A 25,226-nucleotide genomic window follows, 5' to 3' on the forward strand; every position below is an offset into this window, starting at 1 on the left:
TGTCCTGCTGATTATTTTCACATGAACAGTTGAGCTGGAGAATCAAAAAAGATCCAGGAAAGCCTCTTACCCTTGGCTATATTGGATTCAATGCAGTAGCCAGGGAAACCCAACCTGGCAGCAGCTGGACTCGATTCTACTCAGAGCAGCAAAGCATTTACCTGCTTTTTTTTCCCTACAGTTTGAGATTTTTATCCTGCTCTCACTGGCTGAAACCTGACAAGGCTACAGGGCTGTCTTTCTGTTGGTAAAGTGACCGCTGTGTCTGTTCTGTTCCTTCAGCACTTGCACATATCAGCCAGTGATTACCCTGTTAGAGTGGGCAGGGAGGCTGAGATTCCCCATTTGGTCTGTGTTCCTTTTGAAAAGAGCTTTCTTTTCCAACCCACTCGCTCCTGCAGCACTCAGTAGGATTTATACTATGCAGCAGTCCTGGAAAACTAGGCCATTGCTCTTGTTTTCCTTTTAATTAGTAGTCCCTGGCATTAGCAGACTTAAGTCCTGAGCTGGTTTACTCTCCTGTTTCTTTGAGAAGCATTAGTTTTGTTTAAACTCTACCTCCATTAATGAATTCATGCTAATGTAGATACCTCGTTGCAACCCCAAATAAGACAGTAGAGGAGGTTGAAAATATTCCCCTGCAACTTAATGACATGTAATGCAGATGATGAGTAAAATATATTTGGGGAGATATAACCTGGGGAGAAATTGGTAACACTGTGATGGGCAGTGAAGGAGGCCCCAAGCCTACAGAAGAAAACTGAGACAGTCCTTGGCACACAAGAGCTCAAATCAGCAAACCTTTGCTGTTCATGCTGAGCCTGTGGCTGCTGTGATGGATATGGATGAGCTGAGCCCTTGTTTATGGATGGCAGCCTGTCAAACCCAGGCTTCTCTCTGTAGGTATCTTCACAGATGCCTCTGGGATGTTATGCCTCTTTATCAGCTGATACTCAGTGTGAACAGTTATTTAATCAAAAACTATAAACATAGCCTTTGTGCTGGTCAGTTAAATCTCCGACTTTTTCTCATTATTTTTTCGTTATATTGAGATGAGGAATGACAAAGGGCACTGCTTGAGGACTTCTCTTAGACTGAAATAATATTTCCTCAACAATCTCATTTCCTCAGCTTTTTTGCTCCTTCCTATTTTAGTGTGGGCTTTGGGTCATGGTTGACTTTTTTTTGCAGAAGAGGCACACTTAACACATCCTGACCCTGTGGCCTCAAGAAATTGGATGTGCTATTGCTCAACTTGCACAGTTTTGAACTCCTTTCAAACAATTTGTGTTGTAAATTGTATGTAATATATTGCTTTGTCATGGTTAATATATTGTATCGTTTTACCAGCTGGACAGGACCTACACAGGCCTGCAGACACTTGGCGCAGAAGAAGAAACGGTGAGTCAGAGGGTCATGGGATGGAGGTTGTGCTTTGAGTGCCTGAAGGATGTTTAGAAAGAAAAGACACATAGGGCTAAGCACAGGAGTCAGACCCATTCGATTTTGCAGTTTCTAGAATGTAGATTTTGCTCTCTTGTTGGATGAAATGATTGTGACACCTTGTCACTACTCAGACAACAATAATTTTTTTCCCTTCTGGTTCAGGGGAGACTGTTTTCAGCTCTTCTTTCAGAAAGAACTTTGTACTACAGTTTTAATTTTTAATTCTTTTGAAGCTTTTGGTACTAAATGTTATGATTTGCATTCTAATGTGCTGCAGAGCTCGCACATAAAGAGTTTAAGTTAAAGGGATCACCCAACTATCCTGCTGAAATTTTGCAGTATACTAAGTACTTCTAAGTTTCTCTGTCTGACAGGACTCAGTACCTTAATGGAAAGTGAACTCTTAAAATCAATAAATGAATTAATAACCCATAGTTTGCTATATTCCCAAAGTTGTCTTGATATTGTTCTCCCCTTGTTGTACTGTAGTAAATGGAAACTTTTGTGGTGAAATCGCATTACTTCAGCTTTTCAGTCTGTGGAGAAAACATTAATGTGACATGTCTACTGTGATTAAAGAACACTTTGAAGAGTAGATCATGTGGTGTGTTTCTCAAGGCCTTATCAAAAAGCCATGATAAGGCAAGCTGCAGTTTTATGCCTGTCCCTACAGGGGTATGCAGCCCTTTCCTTAGTGGGATGCTTGGAGCTGGGCTCTAATCAGTGTTCACTATTCAGATTTCCCCATGGACTGCGAGGTGTGCTGTTTTACTCTGAGGATTAAACGTTGCAAGATTTTTGTCTTAGCTCAGGTGCTGCTGGACCTTTGGGAACTGTCCCTGAAATGAATGGAAATGTTATGCAGAGAGGGGAAAAGAAAAAGAGAAATAAAAGGCATCGTTGTTTTCACTTTTTTATATCTTTGCCTAGCCACAAATTACTAAGTCTTTTCTCCTATTTTTGGAAGGTAGTGGATGTGGAGCTACACAGACATTCCCTTGGTGAGGGGTATCTCTTCTCCCAGTCTTCAGAATCTGAACTTCCTGATATTCCTACATCTTTATCACTACCATTGAGTATTCCAGCACCAGTCAAAGCTTCCTCACCAATTAAACAGCTGCGAGACTCCAGCCCAGATGCTTCTGTGGACAAAGGTAAAGCAAATGGGTGTCAGTGAAGTGTGAGTTCTTGGAACTTCAGCTCTTCTGGATCTCTTCTTGCTCTTATGCCTTAAAGCTTACTGGTGCTTACCTACTCCTTGCTCACCCCAGATGAACATTTCCTCAGTGTGCTCTGGAATATAATTCAGAAATTGTTACAGATTATTTGAGTTTTGGGTTTTGTTGTTTGGTTTTTTTTTTAATCTGAGACTTGTTGTGCGGGCTCTGTTTTGCTAAAATTAGTGAATATGGAGCAACAGCAGATGCACTTGGAAATAAGGTAGTTGAATAGCACTTTTTTTTCTTGGTAGACTGTTTTCAGAGAGGTTTTTAGATTTCTGAATGTCTTGGAGACATGTAAGGAATTGGTCTGGTAGTGTGTTCAATTATATGTGTTGGTGCCTAACATGAGATGACTGTGAGAGCAGCAAAAATCCCTACATAGCTGTAGTTACTGTAGTGTTGAAGAAAGGGAAAAAGAGTGGTGTGTGTTTGGGGGATAATGGCATCTCTGCATGTCAGGATCTCATTCTCACCTTCATATGTAAGATCAGGAAATGCAGTGCCCATTGTGGTGGGGCAGTAACTGATGGCTTAGAGTCCTATGGATTGACTGAAACAAGCTGGTGCTGGCCCTGTGGGCACACTGCTGTGATTTGTAGTTTGTGTGAAGCAGGAAAAGGTGGACCTCTGTTGGCATTTAGCTTTATTTTCTGAAGCACGTGGTGTCAAGGCTTGCGTGACAGACCTTGGTTACCAGGACTGAGAAACGAGAGTATCTGTTACAATTTGCACTCCTTAGTTTGAGAAATTTTATATTTCAAAATACAGGCAGATGCAGCATGGTCTGATGCTTTTATTGATTTATCCCAACATTCCTGTACTCAAGGAATGGCTGTGAGCTGGTGCCTTGCATGGTGTATTTCCTGGTAGGTACCGTGATGCCACTGGTGGTGTTTGAGTTCAGCAAGAAGAATGTCTGCTGTTTAAATATGTTTTTTTTTTTCTTGTGGCCAAAAAAAGGGCAAACGCAACTAAATTTTAAATGCACAGGGTTTTTATTCAAGCAGGAAGATTTGCAGTGCCTTTAGGTGAGCAGTGCTACAGCCAACACGAAGGAAGGAGAGTTGCCTCCTCCTTACACTAACACACAGTGGCTTCTCTCGGCAGCTCCAGGTTAATTGATCTCCTACATCAAATAAGGTGGATTCCTTAACTCATCGCAGAGGGCAGTAAGTGGTCTCCTTGTGCTCTTACTCCAAAATTTGCACTGTGAGATTCCCTGTGAGGGAGACCCAGCCTTAGTCCTGTGGAGCCCTAACTGAGGACACTTGAAACTACCAGCGGCTTTTGGTCAGTGGAAGGGTCATTCCAAGAAGATGTATAAGAAGTGGCCACAGCTGAACAGGCTGTGCATGCTGTCATTTTATTCTTCTGTTCCAACAAGTTCAATGGGGTTGCACAGGAGGAATTCCCTTTTCCCACTTTATCCTGGTTCAGCGCTTCTCACCAGTTCCTTTTCTTTCCTTCCTTCAAGAACATGTTTGTCATACCTGAGTTTTGTTTTTGTAGAGAAGCACAGTTAGGAATTAGATGTGTCAGCCTAAGAACTATTTCTGTTCTTTTCCCTGTTTTAATCAGGATTCTCTGGGAATGCTGAAACCGAAAGACATACCGCGTTTTATTCCCTGCCATCTTCGATAGAACGGACTCCCACCAGTTAAGCCACACAGAAAGTGCCTTTGGCTCTCATGGAAATTCAGCCTTCCACCCATTGCAGCTAGCTGTAAAATAGTGCCTCAAGGTCAGAGTCCAAGCCCTGCAGAGTCACCCGGAAAATCCTTCCAGCCTATCACCATGAGTTGCAAGATTGTATCAGGTGAATGTTAGTTTACTTCCCTGAGTGCTTCCCTCTGGAAAACAAGAGAGGGAACCAGTTGGACTTGTTTTGTGTCCTTCCCCTGATTTCCTGCCAATCTTTGAACATCAGGCAGTAGGAAATGCTAGAATAAGGAGCTAAATATTTCTGAATGCTCAAGGAAAAAAATACAAGTGTGAAATGTTTCACAACAGATAAAAGCAGGATGTGAGAGCTGTTCTCTCCTGTTCTTGAGTGCTTCTAAGTATGAAATAGCATGGTCTGAACCTGGACTGCTACCCACAGAAAGGCCCAGGCAAGGACACATCTTCCATGTGTAATATTATTATGTAGGAAGAAGCCATTCTTCTCCCTCCTGCTTTCAGAAAGCTGGGATGGATTAACAAGAATTTTTTTTTTCCTGATTATTGGGCAGATAATTAGTTTCAACCTTGGTAGACTCAAATAGCCCTCTTGTGCTTGCCATATCTCCTGAGGTGGAGCAGCTTTGGTCTTCTTTTTCCAAAAGTCCACGCTGTGTTTGGATTAAATTGCCAGCTGACTGCAGGGAGCAATGTGACAGTTTCTGAACCAAACATGGTCAGGGTGCTGTTTTGCTCATTTTCACCTGTGGTCCCTTCCCTGCCTGGTCATGATGCCATCCATTGGATGATGTTTTACATCAGAACGTATTAATGTGCAGGTACCACGGTACTTGCTGTGAAGCTGAAAGATGACCTGTTTGCATCTCTCATTTTCTGATCTGCGGGGTAGAGAAGATGAAGTACCAGTTATCAGCATATGTGATTTCTGATGATCTGCTCCCAGATAATTTTCTTAAAGTTTGTCTGGTTTGTTTGGTTTTTTTTAACTAAATTTCAATATTTTTCCTTGACATCTTAAAACTGTACTCAGGTTGATCTACATTTGAACTGATGCCAAGTGGTGCTTTCTTTCTTTATAAGCTCTCTCTTTGATCCTCTTTCCCAAGGCTTCCCAGAAAGCAAGAATTGCAGGGGCCATCATATCTTTCTTAAAATCCTTGGACTATTGTCTCTTGATCTTTGCTATTTAAATGTTACTCTGCTGAATATTTTTCCAAGGTTCTGCTGTCTGCTGAGAAGTGCTACCCCTTTCAGATTTTAAAACAGTTTAGAAGACACTGGAATTGTATTTGATGAGCATTTATGTTCTGTTTTAATTGTCAGTCACTGCCAAGAAAGTAGATTAGGCAGTTGAAGCTTGGTGCTTGCTGCTGTCTCTATTCTGTGATCACTTCCTTGCCTGTCCTTTTCTCTGTATTTCTTGTTTACCCCTTCATGCAGCATTTTTCCTCTCTAGTTTTTCTCTCTCCTGGTGCTGTTACCCAGAAGTTGCATGTTTTACAGTTTGATTTCAAGGTTTTCTGCTGTAGTGAGAGCAGTGAAGGGACTAGAGTGCTCATGGCTGCCTGATGAACTGCTCAGTTCCCAAAAGGCTCTGAACGCCACGGGCTGCACAAGGGAAGGAGAGCTCAACTCTCTTCCTTCATCTCCTTGGGCGCACTGGTCTTGGCAGTGAGACTGATGTAGGTAATGTCCCTCGGGATTCAGGAATGGACCAGATGGCTTCTCAAGTTCCCTTGGAACCCTGCTTGTCCTGGTAGACAGATCATATCCAGGGTAGGTATGAGCACAGTGCTTTAGATGAACTTTTCCTTCCTTCTGTCTCTTCTTTCCTTCTCCACATCCTGTGATCTTGCTCAGGCTGGGAATGCATCCCTCAAAAATGTCCTTTTCTAAGCCATTTTCCAAAGTACTACTATTGCCGTGTTTTTATGTCCTTACAACATTTACAAGCCAGAAGCATTGGACTTTTTTTCTAAGGTTCTCCAATATCGACCCCTAGTCCATCTCCGCTACTCGTACCCCAACCGTCCACTCCGGTGCACATGAAGCACGGCCTCTGCTAGTTCAGTCATTAATAATCCGTATATTATTGTGGACAAGCCTGGACAGATGGTTGGAGCAGCAGCCACAAGCACAGGTGTGTAGTGTGATCATAGAAGGCAGTGGCTCAGTCTTACGCACTCAAGTTTATTCTCTCTTTAAAATGATCAGTATAACAGCAGTATTTCAGCTTGTGAAGATGGAAAAGTACTCTCCAGAGAAAGAGGAAAGTCTGGTTGGTTTGCACAGCTGGCCTGTGTGACATGGTGAAGGATATCTCAGACTTGAGCATAACTTCCTTTAGGAAACACACAATGTAAGGCCAAGTAGAAAATCACAGGACATCTCTTCAAAGAGAGCCTGTTCTTCACAGGCAAAAAGGAAAGAGGGGAAAGTGATGTAGACAGTGGGGCACAGATTTAGACAGAAACAGCACGAAGGTACTTGGGTGACAACTGTATCATGGAGGTGGGCAAAAAGCATGGAGAGCTTGCAGTGCCTGGCAGATCAGTTGTAGGTTCTAGTGTGGGGTGCAGTGGGTGTGTTGAAGTGCTTAAACCCCACTTGCCAGGAGAACACCATGGCTGTTTGTTACTGCTCTCAGCTTTTATCTGGTTCAATTCCAGCCAGTTTGTATTCCTCTAACTGGATTCCCTCAGTGGTGACAAAAACCTGGGGTCAGGAGGAGGACTGAACTGCAGGACACAGGTGATGGTCATCGGAGTCAATGGGTAATCTTTGTGTCAGGGCTGGAGGAAAGGGTCCCTCTGAAGTCATTTTATTTGTTGTGATTTTTGACCAGGAACGCTTATTTTCAAAACACGCTTGTTTGTGTATATGTGTGCTTCCCAGCATCTCAAAAGGATGCCCAGAGCCTTGTGAGGAAGTGCAGCATCCATGTAACACAAACTGTTTGCTGGATGGGGTTGGAAAGCACAAGAATTCTGCTTTTTAAAGTTCCACCCTTTATCTGAGGGAACGTAGCTGTCATGTTCATTTTAGCTTCATCACAGAGAAAATTGGTAGGGGAAGCATAGTCATAACTGGATTTTTAAAGTATGTTTTGTGGTGTTCTTGGTAATACTGAAGCTGTTTCACTTGTAGGGTTTGATTAATTGAGGTTTTTTGGTTGGCTGGGTGGTTTCTGCCTTTTTTCTTTTCTGTTTCCTTACCTCCAGCCTGACTGTGTACTCTGCCTAAGTGGTTTATCATGGTTTGGGTAACTTCTGAGCTCTTCCAGTAGAGGTTTGTACACAGAGGATAACATCTGTAGATGTACCAGATGGTTTGGCCATACAACGTCTTGGTTGCCATTAAAGGTGCAGTTTCCCACCACAGTAGTGTAATGTAAGTACAGACTGGGCCTGCCAGTTTTCTTGTCAGAGAGCCTCATCACTAGACCCTGGGTGAGGGACCAAGAGGATATGTGGAACTGGCTTTTTGGCAGCAGCAGCCAGGCTGGACGGTGTTTTTCTCAGACAAAGTCACTGGGATGTTTCTGGTAAGGCTGCAGATCATATTTAAAAAGAGGGGCAAGATCTTCATGGTCTATGAAAGCCAGCCTTCCCAAAGCCTGGATTTTCAGAAATGGCTGCTCATTTCCTTCTAAACTTAAATGCAGGTTGTAGTACAACTGTATGAGAGGACTAATAATTGTTTTTCTTGAGTGTAATGCCTGACTTGGTGTCTCTTGAACAACAACAAACTAACAACCCAACCCAACAGCAGCAGTAACAAAACTGCTGCACTGCAGTGTGGTGTCCACACCTCTGAAAATGCAGGGTAAGTTATACTGAACCCCCCATGATCTTGGGAGTCAGGAGACTGCTGTGGCCATGTGTCCATCCATCTGTCAGTTTAGCAAGAGCAGTCTTCCGCTGAGGACCCTATGCCTTCATTCCTAATTTCTGTTTCTTCCTTTATCCTACTCACTCTGTCCCTTCTGCTTGTTACTCCTCACTTTGTCTCCCTCCTTTTCTGGCCTTCCTTTCCCTTCCCACTCCAAGCCTTCCTCCATGCCAGTGTCTAGGCTAGTGTAGGGTCAGGATGGCTTTGGGCAGCAGAGGACTTTACATCGCAGCAGCAAGTTCCAACTGGTGGCTCATTCACTGCCCTGATTTCACATATTTGCACCTGTAGCCAATATCCTCAGCCATCCAGGAAGGGTGCCTGACCTTTTACTTGCATCACACAGAGCTCTGGGTGGAGAGACCTTCTCTGGGGCACGGATTCTGCAGGTGGAAATGCTGGGTAGTGGATTTGTTTGTGCCCGGGCCGGCTGCCACTGATGTACCTCCTGAACAATTACAGTCGAAATGCAGTGCTGTGTTTCTTGCTAGAAGAGGTTTCATGTGTGCAGTGGCTCCACTCCCTGGCCCTCACCTGCATCTGCTTTTATTTCCTGGTGCACAGGGAGCCCAACCAGCAAACTGAGCAGTGTCTGCCAGGCCTCTCACGGTACTGGATCTCCTGTGTCAACGACCCATGCGAGCAGTTTTGTTACCTCAGCTGTCAAGGTAATGTTGTCTGAGGTGCGTACTTCCCATTTAAGTCCAGCTCCTATTAAATAGGGCTTTTTAGCATCAGAAGTTCTGCATTTCAGGGAAGTTCCTTTGATTGTTATTCATGTGAAGGTTTACTTGTGTCTAGGCAGATGGAGCCATATGAGAACGTGGTGGTTATACAAGATGATAGTGTCACTTCATGCAGCTCTAATTAGACTTGCCTGCACATCTGTTAAAGGCACTGCTCTTTTGCTTTTCTACAAAGAACCCATGGAGGGCATAGCTCCCAAATGTCTTATCTTTCAAAAAGGCTCTAGGCCTCTTTGATCTTGTTCACTCGGTTAGTGACAGAGTGGTGATTAAACCAGAGGTGCCTACCTCAAAAACCTTCACCTCTTGTCATTATTTGTTGTTCAGCAGCTGCTCCTAGCAGCCTGAAAATAGTCATTTAGTGTTTTTACAACTGCCTGCATCAGAAAAACTGTTTGTGTAAACAGTGGAGTAACATTTGGGTGTGTAAACAAACATCGATAAATACAGTTCGTGCTTTGATCTGCAAAAGCCCCTAAGGTGCAGAGCTGAACTGTCTCACATAAAATCTCTCCCACATCTTGTGCTAGGAATGATATTTCTGGCAGGGAAGTGGCGTCAGCAAGGCTCTGAAAGCAGCTGGTGGGTGTGCTGCTGAAAACAGGAGCGTTTCCCTGTCTCCAAGCCACAATATTAATGCAGGATGTGGTGGGGGGAAGGTTTGCCAGTCAGCCTGCAGAGAACAAATCACTTTCCTTTGGAACTGAGATTCTTCCTATGTCTGTTAGGGAAAAAGACGATTGTTGTCTGGAGCAGTTTGTTTGCAGTAGCATTTTAAGTGTCAGGTGTGCAGCCAGCTAGTCAGCTTTTCAAAGCCTGTCTGCTCAGATGGATTTCACTTAACTGTGTTGAAAATCATTCATTGGTCTTTATTTTTCACTGATTTGGGACAGTTCTTTCTGAAAGGTTTTCAGTGAGTCAAAGTAGGCACGTTATTAGTAACGCTTGCATTCTGTATTTCCAGGACGAAGTCAAAACCTTTATTTAACATATTTAAATATTAAATTAATTACATTTATTATAAATATTATATATAGTAAATAAAATAATAAAGTAAAATTAATATATTTTAAATATTAAATATTTAAAAATACATTAAACCGTACTTCTGTAAACCAATACATTCTGTTGGGTCTTCTGGTTGGTGAAAAGCTGTAATTTTATGGTTCTTTAAAGGGCTGCCTTTCTTCATCCGCTCTAAATGCCTGGTATGCAAGCTGCTGTTGGGAGGACTGGTTATGCTCTAGCCTTGTCTTCACAAGCTCCCCTCTGTTTTGCTACAATTGTGCACAACTGGTAGCAAATGGGATGTGGAGAACCAGAGCAGACCAGCAAGTCTGCTTGAAAACTAGTATGTTTTCAGCCACATGTGTCAGTACAGGAAGATGTCAAGAGTATTAGATTGGAGTCTGAGAGCTTGATTTCTGATCATGGTCCAACCCAAGGATGGGCCAAATGATTATGAAACCATGGCTTTGGAGTTCACATTGGTTGTAACAACTTCCTCTAATGCATTTGACTTCTCTACCAGCCTCAGATCCAGAAATGCCACGTGCATGATTTTGCAAGTGTGGAAATGTTTTTGGGGTTTGTGTTTTTTTTTTTTTTTTTACTCTATTAGTTATACAGCTTTGTAGTTTCCAGGAAGACCATGTGCCATTGCATTGTTCCAGTTAGAGGAGAGCACTAAATTCATCTGAGAAACTATTTTTCCCCTCCATAACTGTTTCTTCTTGCACTGTCTTCCCTCCGAGATTGTGTATGGAATCACAGAACGACTGAGGTTGGCAGGGATCTCTGGAGACCATCCAGTCCAACTCCCCTGCTAAAAGCAATGTCAGATAGAGCAGGTTGCTTGAGAACATGTCCAGTTGAGTTTTGAGTATCTCCAGAGCTGGAGAGTCCACAGCCTCTCTGGGCAGCCTGTTCCTTTGTTTGATCAGCATCAACAACAACAAACATTTTTCTTATAATTTCCTGTATTTCAGTTTGTGCCCATTGACTCAGTCCTTTCACAGGATACCACTGAGGTGTGATTGGCTTGACCTTCATTACCCTTCTCATCTGGTATTTATATGCATTGTAAAGATCCCCCTTAAGCCTACTTTAGTTTTACATAAAACATATTAAAAGCTGATCTGAAAACAAGTATATTCCTTTTGCCTGTGTGTGATATGATAAGAAACAGTTACTGCTGTTGGAGATGTAACTTTCCAAATAAAATTTGCTTTGTAGGTTGTGTTAAGTAAATTAGACTCCTTTTACTTAAGTGTTGACTGATTTTGGAAATATCTGATTTGCACAGGTAATTTGGCCTACCTATATGGTCCACGCTGCCCTTTATTAGCAGTCAGTTGTTTTATTTCTTGTATTCCACTGATTTTTGCACCATGTCTTCCTATTCACAGCAGGAGGATTCTCTTTTTGCCACGATGCCACCCCTTTGTCCCATTGGGAGTCATTCCAAGGTGCAAAGCCCCAAATCGGTCACTGGAGGACTTGGAGCTTTTACAAAGGTATTTCTCCTGGCTTTTATGCTGGGCAAGGAACCTAATAGTGTCATTTCATGCCTGACTTGTGCACTTGATCATGTAACTCCAGTGCCTGTAGAACTTACTGGAACCAATGTATCTTGCTGACAAGAGCTCTCTAGCACCTTTCAGAAATGTGTCTTGTCTTGTATTCTTTTCTTTCCCTGTAACTCTGCTGTACCTGTGATCTTTCCTTTTATTACCTCTTTCATCTTGTCTGTTTTTCCTTTGAATTACTGTTGTATCGAGGCTGATATTTTAAAAGCTATTTTGGTAGGATATGGTAAAAGTAAACTGTGGTAGATCTGTCAGAAGCTTCTTAAAAAATGGTACAGTGATTTCTAAATCTCAGACATTGCCACTTCTGATTATGTTTCCTTAAATGCTAATCTCTAGAATTTAAACTTGTTTCTGGCAATATTAGGTGATCCAAGTAAAAGGTGGAAGAATGTTTCCTACCACTTACAGTACCTGCAGCAGTCTAACACAAACCTCCCCCCCACAAAGCATCCTTATTTCAGTTGCTGTCCTTAGGGATTAGATGTAGGGCCTATCCCAGAGAAACATACAACACATACACAAGATAATAACGTCAGCTATAATGATTACAATACCTATAAGCTATTATATCAGTTGTAATTTTGCAGGATAGAAATAAAAAATTCAGGTTCAGAACATGCTCTGAACAGGAAGTTGCTTATAAATTTGAAACTTTAATGTGGTGTTGTTTCATGCTGAGATGCAGGATCTGAAGAAGTCAGGTCTGGCCAAGTCCCTTGTCAGTATGACTAGTAGTTGTAATATTACTAGCAATTCCCTGATTTCTATGAGCATGTCTCAAATGTGGGATGTTTTGTAAGTACAGACACCACCCCACACACTTGTGTGTTGGGAGCAACCTGAGTTAGAGTCGCGTGGTGGTGAGAACCACGACTGTTGCCTGCCCTTCCCTGCCGACAGGCTGTCCCAGATTTAAGGTGTTTGCTTTTCTTACTGCTATTTCTTCCTGTTTACCAGGTGATAATAAAGCAGGAGCCAGGAGAGCTGCCACAGCAGCCGCAGGTCCCGGGGGCAGGCGCGGCGCAGCCTTCGGTGCCACAGTACGTCACAGTCAAGGGCAGCCACATGCTGGCCTTGTCTCCACAGAAGCCAGTTGTGAGCACGAGCGAGGGGACAGTACAGTCTAAGGTATGAGGCACTTGGGCGTCTCTGGAGTAAGCTCTCTGTCTTGTGGTTTTATTGCAACACTTGGTGCTTCTCCCAGGGGGTTCAGGTTGCTTCTTTTGGCAGCACCATGGTTAATTGGTTTCCCTGTGTGCACAAGAGTGGCTGGTATTGTACTTCCATGTAGTTCTTGGGAAGGGAGCAGGCTGGGCCTGCACTATTGCATTTTGTTGCGTACAGGGACATCTCCCGCTTCTGTCCAACCCGCTGCAACAGTGTGGCAGAGGTGCTTTTGAACTGTTAGCCCAGAAAGCTGACTACCATCATCAGGTCTTGTTGAAACTCATCCAGGTCTTTTTGGAAGAGAAGGTCAATTCTCTTTCCTAGGAGTGCAGGCCTGCAACACAAGAGAACAGGACAAATAGGGAGCAAGGTGGAGACTGAGCCAGAACTAGCATTAGGTGAAATCAGTCAAGTAGGACTGATTCTACTTGAGAGGCAACTCAGGTGTTTTATTGTAGGAGTCGTGCCGGTGCAGTCCTGCTACGTCAGGAGTGACACAGCTTCTGAGAAGGCTCACTGCGGTGACAAGATGACAGATGTGTCAGAAATTGTCTCTATTCTTGCCTACTTCCATTGTGGATAGAGTCAAATGATGTGCCAAGAATGAAAGATTACATACAGAACTTTCACATTTGCATAAGTAAATACTTATTTGCATTTGCAACAGTTCATTGTCCTTTTTACTGTCTTTTTTGCCTGTTTGAGCAGGTATGCAAACTCATGTTTCCCTGCAGTTACTGTCAACACAAAAAATTGAAGCACTTTGTGGATTCTGCTTTGAGACCTTACTTTTCCCAGGGCATCTGTTCCCATGAACATGTTGAAACTGAATTTCTGCATCTCTGTAATTCGCCAAGGCAAGCTTTATCTTCAGCTGGAACTAAGCCATTCCTTATGTATCAGAAAAAAAGGAAGTGCCCTGTAATTTGAATAAACTTAATCTTTTGTGGGTGCTCTGAAATCCTGATTGTGTATAGGAGTTTATCGTTTTACTTGGGATTGGCCTCTTGCCGATTTAATTTTGTTTCTGAATGAAGCGCTTCTGTACATGACCAGACATGTATGAAGTGTCCTGAAATATCTGGAGACGGAGGTCGTGCACCAGGATTAACATGCCAGCAGTGCATCATCCAACCCTTATTTGTTGCAGGTGGTTGGTGTCCCGGTTGGTTCTGCATTACAGTCGACGGTGAAACAAGCGGTGGCTATAAGTGGTGGCCAGATCCTTGTGGCAAAGTCTGGCTCTTCAGTAGCAAAGGCTGTTGGTTCGAAGCAGGTTGTGACTCAAGGTGTAGCCAAAGCCATCGTGAGTGGAGGTGGAGGGACAATTGTTGCTCAGCCTGTGCAGACTATAACAAAGGCACAGGTTTCTTCCACAGGTGCTCAGAAAAGTACATCTCAAGGCTCAGGTAGAGTAATTTTACTCCTTTTAATAGCTCATGATGGGTAGGCTTTGAGGGTCTGTAATGATTTATTCAGCTGCAACATAACTGTGTGTGGTTGAAAAACTTCAAAATGAGTACAGAGCTCTGTAGGAAAGTTCAGGCTGACTGAGATTAAAGAAAATGTTAACTTATTATCTGTAATTGGGAAGAGGGAGCACAAGTGCTTTAAAACATGCAGTGCTCTGTGAGTGGAGATCAGATAGATATGCTGGGGAATGTGCTGGAGACCTGGTAGACTTTCATGGAGTCAGATCTTACATTTTTGCCTGGCATTATGGTCCTTAGCTGCTCAAAGGGCTCCCCATAAATCCAACCAACAAGAGCCAGACTGTCCCTATTGCATTTTCACGTCCAGCGCAGTGCTTACAGGTACAGGAATATGGGCAGAAGCACCCTGCCTGTGTCTGCACACAGCTGGCTCTAGCTGAGCACGCCAGCTTGGGCCTCTGGACTGTCAGAGAGGTGTGGTGCCTGGGGCTGTAGACCCCATAGCTGTGCTGCTTTGGCCTGCAGCCATAAGTGGCACTGCACACAGAGAGATTTTTTTTTCCAGACCTATTAAAAAAACTCTCTGTGCATCAGTGGTGGAGTTAATCTGAGGTTAGGCCAGCTAAGTAGGGATTATTGAAGGCTAGCTGCATGTCACTCCGAGTACTTTCATCCTGTGCAGATTTCAATGCTTCCTACTTTCTGCAAGCAGCAGTTTTATTTCTTTTATTCTTTCTCTCTAGTGATGGCTACGCTGCAGTTACCAGCCACCAACCTGGCCAACTTGGCAAACTTACCACCAGGCACCAAGCTGTATCTCACCACCAACAGCAAGAATCCTTCCGGGAAAGGAAAACTGCTTCTGATACCCCAAGGAGCCATCCTGCGAGCCACAAATAATGCTAGTTAGTCTTGCAGGGAAATTTAATGAGTTAAATAATGTAATCACTGCATAATTAATATGTTTGGCATTTTTGCTATGAAGCATCCTGGTGCTGTGGAAGTCAGTAATGAGATGGGATTTCTTTGTGCACGAACAAACCCATATGAGGTGCTTTTAAGGCTGAGACCTCACGAGTGGCTTTAGTTTCAATGAAACTACTTTTCATGCTGTGCTCTCAAGCAGAAGAAACAGTTTTTTTGTTAATAGGCTTGTGAATCAAACTCTCTGTGAAATACTTGGAGAAAAACATGCTAAGACAGTTCTGAAGGGCAGTGCTTTGTTTATAATGTGCTGTTGCTGTAGGGAAGGAAAGCTTCAGGCTTTGGACTCTGTAGATGAAAAGATTGGTCATGAACCTTCTCCTCAATGCCATTTTTGAGACTTGGTTTGGGATGAGAGATGGATTGGGTGTAAACTTTTTCTCCCAGCTCTGATTTGACCTCCCTGAAGTATTGTTCAGTGTAATATGTATCAGCAACCCAGCAATAGAGTACGTGTCACTGAAGAAGCAGATACTCTTTCTGAAGGTATTTTTGGGCTTGTGGTGAGAACCTCTTTGGTTGAGATTTAGAGAGGCAGCTGGGTTAGTCCAGCTTTGAAAATCTCACAGGCATTGTGGAAGATCAGATACTTGTGATTTTTGTGACAGAGCCATGAGTATTTTTTTACCCTTATTTCTTACTGAGAGACTGAAGAAAAGTCACTGTTCAGCTTGTTCCTTCTGGAGGCAGAGCAATATCAAAGTGCCACTGCAAATTACTGCTTGGTATCCATTATTCTGTTAACAAAATTGCACTGAAACAGCCAATGAAAGTAAAATTAAGAAGCCAGTGGGATTCAGAATATTTTTAGGGCTTTTGCTGCAGATTCATAACCTGCAAAAGAGTGATGAAAAGACTGGTTATCTGTTGGATAGCGTTTTCATTTGATAAAGTTTGCTTGCCCACCAGCCCTCCTTATTCCCCTCATAGCTCCTTTTGTTCATAGTGTTTGCTGAGCTGTAAGAGAGCAAAGCAAGCACATCTAAACTGTTTCTGTACTGGGTTATAATGTTCCTTGCCTGCAAAACATGTGGCACCAAATGCCTTGCCAGGTGTTTTCAAGTACTGTGTGTACAGGGATGCTTTAGCAGCTGACACTGATTACCAGAGGGTCAAGCCTTTTCCTCTGGTTACAGGTCTTCAGTCTGGATCTTCTACAAGTAGTGGAGGAGGAGGAGGAGGAACCCAAAGCACAAGCAGTAACCTGTCACAGCACCTCACCTACACATCCTACATCCTGAAGCAGACACCCCAGGTCAGTGTCATAAGCATTTCAGTTGAAGCACATTGACTGCAGTGGTGGATGTCCTGTGGTTCTGTAGTGCACAAAACATTCTTGGACTATGTGCCTAGATCTGTTACCTTTTCTCCCCATCTGCTTCCATCAGAAAGTGTTCTGTAGCAAGAAGGCTGTGTCCAGCTTGTAGTGCAGAAGCGTCCACTGTATTTAGCAGTACTTTGCTTCAGAAGATGAAATGTTGTTGCATTATATCCACAGGCTTTTATCCTGTGTTTCTCTTGACTCTTAAGTGAGTTTCAAAGTGCTGACCTCCCTAACTTATTTTCTGGATCAGGGCACCTTTCTGGTTGGCCAGCCTTCGCCTCAGAGTTCTGGGAAGCAGCTCACTCCAGCATCAGTTGTTCAGGGCAGTGTAGGAGTTGGAGCATCTTCCACACAAGGACAAGCCCTAAAAGTGATAACTGGACAGAAAACAGCTCTGTTTACACAGGTAATGTGCAAATGATGTGGTTCTTTCTTACCAGTTAGTGTTTTGTCAGATAAAGTATAGGAACCACAGGCCACACACTGAGAGCTTTTCCTTTCATAATTGCTTGGTTTGATGTGCTTTTTTGTACAGTTATGATGCTGGCTCTCCTATGATGAGGAAAGCATATCATACTACAGATTTCCAGCTTGCTTTCTCTTCTCAGAGGGGGTCAACTTCCAAGCGGTGTAAGCTTAGTTTGTAAATGAGCTCTGGGATTTCTTAGTGAAATGGAATTGGAAAACTGAACAGTGTCAGGTGCAAAACTGTCTAAATATTTGAACCTTACAAATGGGTCACCTGCTAAAGCTGTTAAAAATCTTTGGGTTTAGTATCGCTTTTTTAAAAAAACTACCTTTCCTTTTCTAAGAACTACCAGGTCGTCCCTATGAAATTCAAACTCCTCAAGAGTACCTGTAATTGATTATCCAAAATTCAAAATTGATAGGCATATATTTGCAAAGTCAACAGTTTAATAAAGTTGATTTCTAAGGTGATAATTTTGTTCCAGCTATTATTGCCAGAATTTGATTTTTCCAAAAGTATTTTGAAAATATTTGCTAGTAATATAAAAAGTGTTTGTCTTTTTCATTTTGTTGTTTTTACCTTTTGAGTCGGTTTTTAAAGTCATTTAAAACCCAAACAAATAGACTTCTTTCCTTAATTTGCATTCTTTCTCCAAGGCTTCATCCAGTGGACAGACGTCACTGGTGAAAATATCAGATGGATCTATAAAATCAATACCTGCCTCATCCCAGCTCTCCAAACCTGGCACCACTGTGCTGAGAGTATCAGGAGGTGTTATCACCACAACTGCTGCTCCTGCCGTGGCCCTTCCCACGAATGGTGTCACCCAGGTGAGAAACAACCTTGCAGTATTCTGTAATGCAGAGTTTGTACTCCAGCCACTACAGTCCCAGGAAAGGACTTGGACTGCTTTTTTCCACTGTTGGTGTCCTTCCCAGTCAGCTTTCTGGTGGGTCTGCTCCTATTTGTAGTAACCAGACTACAAATACTCCTGAGATCACAGCTCCTCCACAGTGCTGTCACAGGTTTCAGAGGCCAGCAGCAGCCTGAGTTTGTGCTCCCTGGTCCTGGCTGTGTTCAGAGGATGTCACTGCTCTCCACCCCAGGGGAGCTGTGGCACTGCAGCCTTGGAAGGAGGTGGTTTGGCATAGAGGGAGGTGGGAAGCAAAACATTGGTATTCCTGGAGTGAATGCTCCTGTGTGTGGATGGAGCCACATATCCAGTTGATACAGGTTGTCCACCTGGAGTGGAGTTGCAGTTCATGGGGTGGGGAGGAGACAGCCAAACAAAGTAATTCCCTCTGAGGGTTCCCCAAGCCTACTTCTTTCCATTAGCCCCTAATCTTTGCTTCCCCACTGCTATTACCTGTGGGAGGCAAAGATTAAACAAGTGGAGATTGACACCATGTTGTCACAGCCTCCATTCTGTATGTGCCATCATTGTGTGGGGGTTTTTGGACATGAACTCGAGAACTTCTTGCTTCTTAGCGAATGGTAGATGAATACTTGGTTTTGCTACTTCTAGATATTACCTCTTTGTGTTTAATTGTTGAATCATCTATGACATGAAAAGGAATTTGTTATCCCTCCTTGCCTCTTATGCAGCAAACAGATAATGCAGGTTCCAGTTCATCATCTCCTGGAACTCCTGCAACAAAGACATCTGGACAGCAACACCAAATCTGTGTAAGCCAGAGCCAGTCTACTTCATCAGTAGTGAATAAGACTGCGACTTCCACTGTTGTAAGTGTTGCTTCCTTGATGACTACTGCAACGCCTATGACGGGAAAAGCTACAGTGTCAGGTACTAAATTTCTTTTCCTAGAGAAAGTTAGGACCCAGGTGTGGGTTCTTTAGACGTCTTCACTATAAGTGGAAGAATATAGTCACCTGCATTTATGACTGTGTAAAAGTAAAGTCATGCTTTCTAAAACATCTTACAAGCATAACTTTTGGCTTAACCAATGAAATGTGTAATTAATTTGGCACCCTTTTGGCATTGACTGTATCTATTACAAATAATAGCACAAGTTGCCCTTTGGTATTGGAGAGGGATTTTAGTTTTACTGCCAGGTTCCCACTAGACGATGCATTGTGCCTGTTCAGAAGTACAGTGTGTCACTGAATGTGGAAACTATTGAGGTACCAGCACTACTACAGACTTGATTAGTTTGTGAGAGTGGAACTCCACTGTACTCAGAGAACTTGCATGAGCAGAATCTGTCTCTGAGGCTTCGTATCTGCTCTGTTTGGCTTGGAAAGGAGAGAGATGTTGATTAGAGGGAACTGAAGGCTTTGAAGTCAAAATCCATTAAGTACAGTGAAGTAGGCTGGATCTGGGATGTTTTGAGGTAATAAAGATGGACTTGCCCTTATGTGAAGGGCAGTTCTCCTTATTCAGTTTTATTGTATTCCAGTATCTTTTGTGTGAGGGAGAGTAAATACAGCACGTTTGAGTGTTATGGGTAAAAATTGGAGATTTTCATTTAGATTAACTCACCCGCTGGCATGTTCTGTTCACTTGAAATGGTTTTTTGTGAAGTGAAAGTGGAGTAAAAATAGAGAAAAGAGAAAATAAGTGACACTGAGCTCATCTGACAGTGTCTTTTTGAAGCAGCTCTTCTTGTTTCGTCTGTACTCAGTCTTCCAAAGTTCTCCATTTTTATGACTGTGTTTTACGCAGAACTTGAAAATAAGCAGCATAGACTGCTAAGACTGACACAATCCTGCAAGAGGCAGTTGAGTATTTTTCTCTTTGCAAAGAAAGCCGCAAGGGTGTCTTTTTTTTCTTTTTTTTGGTAGGAAATATGCCTTAATAAATAGCTTTCAGATTAAAATTCCCATTTAGGTGTGAGAATGCTATCTAGATTTGGGTTTGGTTTAGGTTTTTTTTTGTAACCTGAGGCACTGACTTCATCGTGAAAAACTCCTTCAAGAATCGCAGAAGAACCAGTGGCTATAAAACATGTTATTTCAATGTATTAACAAACAAACAAAATCCCCAAACAAAACTGTTAAAATTCTGAGCGTTGATGTTTTAAAGGTAACTTTTTGAAAAGAATCTCAATATTCCCTTGTTTTGCAACAAGCAATGTCTCTCACCCATCAGGTGATAGTAGTTCAAAGGTCTCTGTCACTGGCTTTGCTGTGGGGGCCCTTGCCATCTAAACCTGACACATCAGTATGTCACACACAAAGGAATGGTAATACCAGGTGAGTCTTCTTGCCTGGAGGTGAAAGCCTAACTTACCAATGCTGGGCATCTTTTAAAACCAGGAGACATCTTCACCAGACTTTGCATATCTAGTACTTGGAAGGCAGCTATGTTTCTTAAACAGTAATAAAAAAATATAAAGAGAAAGGAACTTTATCTCAAAACAAAACATGAGTATAAAATTGCCATCATGAAGCTAAGGAATCCATTGTTGTTAATGTTTTAAAATAAAAAGCTATGAACTTCCCCAATCTGAAGAAAAGTTAGCTATAGGTTGAATACAATTACATGGAAAATAGCTGGTTTACCAGTAAAAAGGATGGCATAGGCCCAAATCACAGAGTTAATGTTAGCTGTAGTGGCTTGGGATGTCATCACAAGGAGATGACACGTTGTGGAGGAGAGAGAGCTGATAGGTGCTGGGACTGTGGCACCCATGGGACTGTGGCACCACTTGGAGCTGTGCTGATTTCCACCGACAGTTACAGAGTGCTGCCACTGATAGTGCTGTTAATATCTGGTTGTTCTACTTGTTCTTTTGGCCTTGACTTAAATCAGGGATTTAGTTCAGTCCCCACTTTAATGTACTTCCTAGCCTGATAAGCCATCCTTGTGGATGTATTCAGTGCACGTTAGAGAAAGACACAGAACACTCAGTTCAGGTACGTCCTTCGTGAGACTTGCTGCACAGCCGCCTTGGGCTTGTCACTTTGTTGGAACATGGTTGATTGTGCCCTGCTGACTGCAGTGGATGCTGCAGCACTGGGACACCTCCATGGGAGTGGCTGTGTGAGTACAACAGAGCTGTAGTTCACTGGCTTACCAGACCCTTGAGCACAAGGTCTGGTTCTGACAAGAGTGTTTTACTCTGTGCTGAGCCTGCTTCAGTGGAAAGGTTTGTGTTACATCAATTTTGCTTAAGATTCCTTAGGCAATTAGGAGACTTGCTTTACAACTGTCAGAGTGCTGTGCAGCATGTAATATTGTGCACACTGGTGCAGCACTCCAGTGTTTCAACCATCATTTGTGTCAGTAAAAACTTGTCCTGACAGTTCACGGAACTGTGGCTTGTTAAGAGGATGGCAGTGCTCGCTTACATGCCATCCTGGCTCAAGCAGAAAGGGAGAGAAGTAGCTGGAGATAAACTAACTGGTGTGTTTTATTTAACATTTTGTCTTCCGTTCTTCTTGCAGGGTTGCTAAAAATCCACTCAAATCAGTCTAGTCCACAGCAGGCTGTTCTGACAGTTCCCAGCCAGCTTAAACAGCTCGGTGTAAACACAGCTTCTGGAGGTGTTCAGACAATACTCATGCCTATGAACAAAGGTAAAGGGCAGAGGAGGATGACAGATGGTGTTTGAAAATCCCCTTTGACACAGAAGAGCACTTGGTCACTGTTGGAACACATGGTCCGAAGTAGAGATAGAAGAAAATGTAGCAAGGAATTCATCCCTAAACTTTGTGCTGCAAAAACATTGTGTTGCTTCTGAACATGGTTATTTGTCAGTGTATGAAATTTGATTTTTTTTCTTCTTTGTTGCCCCCTTGTTTTTCTTTTCATCTCCAGTTTTACAGTCACTTTCTACCAGCAAAGTTTCAGCAGTTTCAGCTGTTACAGCAGCAAGTATGACTGCCCCTAGTCCCTCTACAGTATCCATCACTAAAGGTAACAAGGAATTTCTCAGTAAGATAAGTAGTAGAAATAAGCTGGTGCTGCTTTATGCAAGTGGCCTGACTATGAAAGTAGACTCTGACTGTGGGTTCCTTTATTTCCATTGTTAATAGGGTTTAAATCAAGTTAAAATGGCACCTGGGGACTAGGAAATCACATTGATTCCCCCTCAACAAATGCCAAAGCATAGACAAGTACGGAGAGAAATGGGGATGTCCTAGAAAGCTACCATGAGTACCTTAAACACTTGTAGTTTCAATCCGTATTTGCAGAACTGCATAGAGCAGCAAGCGTTCAGTCGCAGTGACTGCGTTCCTCAGACAGTGACTGTGGTGGGCGGTGCTGGAGGTTGCTCTCCAGCAGTAGTAGATACAGACAGCATGTGTCTGTGTGCACAGAGGGGGAAGATGTACTTTCAGTACCTCCCAGGATAAAGCGTGGGGCAGAGCTAAGACACTTGGAGTCCAGTTCAAGCAGAACTGTCCTGTGTCTCTCCATCCCAGGAGCATGACCAGACTGTCTGGATGTTCTGGGTTGGGCACGTCTCTCTCCCTGCTTCTGTCTCGCCAAAGTTCTGTCCCAGACGTGAGAAAGTTCAGATGTCAGAATCAGTGATGTCTTCAAAAAAGTTATTGCTTTGAGATGTCACTTCTGGTTAAAACTTAGTACCTTTCTATCCAGCTCTTTGTTTACAAAATGGCCAAGTACATTTGCAGCAGTTCAGTTTAGATCAGGCAGTCATATGCAAAACAGCAGCAATTGGTTATGCAGATTTTCTTAAAAGGATGAGATGTGAGCATGTTGAGATTTGGGGGAGGGGGAGGAACATGTTATGGTGGCTCTCTTTCAGGAGAATTGAAGGTCAAATTTGTTCATGCTTCGCAATCGAGATGCAAACAACAAAGGAAGTGATGTTATGTAAGACCCTTAGTCTTCCTGGAGTCTCACAAGACACTGTTTATCAAGCTGGCTGGTACTTTGTCTTCAAATGTGTTCTGTTTCTTTGAAGTTAAGATGGAGCCTGATTCAACTGGACAGAGCTGCAGTTCTGTGGGTACCCAAGAAAACCAAGCAGCAGTGAAAACAGAAGAGAGCTCTGAACTTGGGAATTACGTTATCAAGTAATTGTTAATTTCTCTATAAGGATTTCTGATCTTTGAAATACCAGGGGAATGGAGATGGTTCTAGGGATGCATACAGTGTGTTACTTTTGACTTAGAAATACATCATAAAATCTTCTATCCCATACGCTGCTGTAACAGTGCTAATCCTGTTGAGTGGCATTTGTTTCAGACAGTGTTGCAATATTTTCTTTGTAAATGGATTTCTATGTAAGGCTCACGAAAGGGGAAAAATTGAGTATTTGCAGTTGTTTTGGGCTTTGCTAAAATCACAAGCTGCTAAAACCTCTTTATCATCCTCTGGATGATAATTCCCATTGCTATTGTGTGTCCTTAGTAAGGCTGAACTGCCCAGTGACATGCAGGTCAAAAAAGAGGCATCTGAAATAAATAGAACTGTCTGTCTTCTGGTCTTTCTGGTCTTGTTAAGGTCATGTACTTCTGTAATTACTTAGCATGAGGGCTGCCTTGCTTCAGAGTTGGAATTAAATAGTAATGAGTATTTATTCACTGGATACTGTGAAATCCGGTGCCTTGTTTGTGATGCTCTTGCAAGTGCTTATTAGTGGGTTTTTTTGCCAGAACTCAGTCTGCAGAATTTCCTTTGCATATTTCCTGCAGTATGTAGGATGTTTCTTCTGCTCTTGATTCCTCCAGTGGCTGACTTTCCTATCTCCATGTTTTGAAAAGTTTTGTAATCCCAACATATCCCTGCAGACATTACCCTGATGGAGAGTATGTGTAGGAGAGAGGAATAAATCTTAAGTCACTACACACTGGAAATTATCTTAGTTAAAAAATAACTGTTGGAAAATACAGCTCCTGACAGTTAAATAGAGTACGTCTGGTAAAGTAAACTCCTGTAAGTATGAAGTGTCCCATGAAGTATCCCGTGTTCCTACTGGGACAGCCTGCACTAGTAGGTGCATCTTATCCCTTAAAGTAGCATTGCAGCTTGCACTTGATGCAGGGATTTCTTCCAAGCCTGTCTTCAGTTTCTTCAGCTTGAAAACGTAGCTTCAGATGTGGACACTTTTTGGCAAGAGGAGGGGCTGTTTGAAATACCTTCCCTGGATTGGGGCATAACAGTTTATCCTCATACTGCTATTTGTGATGCCTTGGGGCTAAAGACTTTAAACCATGCAGTGATTTTGAAACCTTTTGCAGCTGATTCATTGCTTCCAGCAGTCTTCATTGTGATTCTTTTTATCCCTTGCAGCATAGAATATTTGGAGAACGTCCAGCAGCTTTTAACAGCAATAGTGAAGAAGGTCCCATTAATTGCTGAAAAAAGTAAGCAGTAAATGAAAAGACTTTGCTTCTTATTTTCAGTGTATCAACAGAATGCTTTGCATACTCTATAGCCATAGAAGTTTTTAAAAGGTGGAATGAAATTAAGCCATCCTCCCAGAGAGCTTTCTCCAGGGGTTGTTCTAAAGATGCTTAGAATTAGGTTCTTCCAGTAAAGCCAAATACGTTGTTATCAGCCGTTAATAACTTGCATCTGGTTTTTGGTTACAAATAGATTGTATTTCTTCATATAGTGGCTGCAAGTAGGTCTTCTTTTCCCTAGTTTGTCCTTAATGGATGTGCTTTTCTCTTTTTTCTTTTTTTTTTTTTTTTATTTTTTAAATATAATGCTGGGATTTTAGAGTGCTTACAAGTACAATAACATAGGTCAACACTGTAATGTGTTTGTTATTGGGGGTTTTGTTTTTTTCTAAACAAAAGGTGGCGATCTGCAGAGAAACATTTTATTTGTATATGGTACTTTATTATTTCACACCTCTTGCTCATGTACTTAGCTGAAAATGTGTCAGCTTTCTCTGCTAACTAATGCACTTTGAACACATGGTCCTAGAGGCTGGGTAGGGCAGACCCTCTCAAGCACAGGCAGCAGAGTAGGAGTGGGGAGGCACAGTAAAGCTTCCATTACTTACAGCTGTCATGCTTTTCCCAGAAAACCTTTTCACTCTTGTTTTATTTTTACATTTTAATTTGTTTGGAGGGGAAAAAAAGTTTTCCAAAGGAAGAGATTTTGATTAATAAGACAGACTTACAGGTCTACATCATACAGTTTTTGAATGAAGAACAGCCCACAGCCACAGGTGTTTCTGTGTATGATCAAGACAGATGCTGGTTTTGCATCCAAACACCACAGTGTCAGTCCCTCTTGGAGAAAGCACAGTATTTGTAAGAATTAGTTAGTCATTGAGCCTGTGAGCATGATACACATTTCCCTTTCCTTTCTGCTAAATAACATCAA

The 25,226-nt window shown here is 42.6% G+C and overlaps 1 protein-coding gene across 1 annotated transcript in view; it reads left to right on the plus strand.

The window, feature by feature from the left end:
* Window positions 1-25,226, plus strand: part of YEATS2 (YEATS domain containing 2) — a 48,633-nt gene that overhangs the window by 13,213 nt on the left and 10,194 nt on the right. Inside the window, 20 exon segments of the mRNA XM_032697269.1 lie at window positions 1,351-1,401; window positions 2,414-2,600; window positions 4,248-4,343; window positions 4,346-4,372; window positions 4,375-4,485; window positions 6,330-6,406; window positions 6,408-6,489; window positions 8,805-8,908; window positions 11,395-11,502; window positions 12,535-12,705; window positions 13,895-14,153; window positions 14,921-15,082; window positions 16,298-16,416; window positions 16,736-16,891; window positions 17,611-17,784; window positions 18,560-18,758; window positions 21,362-21,493; window positions 21,735-21,833; window positions 22,849-22,960; window positions 24,180-24,253. Coding sequence (XP_032553160.1) covers window positions 1,351-1,401; window positions 2,414-2,600; window positions 4,248-4,343; window positions 4,346-4,372; window positions 4,375-4,485; window positions 6,330-6,406; window positions 6,408-6,489; window positions 8,805-8,908; window positions 11,395-11,502; window positions 12,535-12,705; window positions 13,895-14,153; window positions 14,921-15,082; window positions 16,298-16,416; window positions 16,736-16,891; window positions 17,611-17,784; window positions 18,560-18,758; window positions 21,362-21,493; window positions 21,735-21,833; window positions 22,849-22,960; window positions 24,180-24,253 — 2,500 coding nt within the window.

This window comes from Chiroxiphia lanceolata, chromosome 10 (genome assembly GCF_009829145.1).
Source record: "Chiroxiphia lanceolata isolate bChiLan1 chromosome 10, bChiLan1.pri, whole genome shotgun sequence".
NCBI classification, from domain to species: domain Eukaryota; kingdom Metazoa; phylum Chordata; class Aves; order Passeriformes; family Pipridae; genus Chiroxiphia; species Chiroxiphia lanceolata.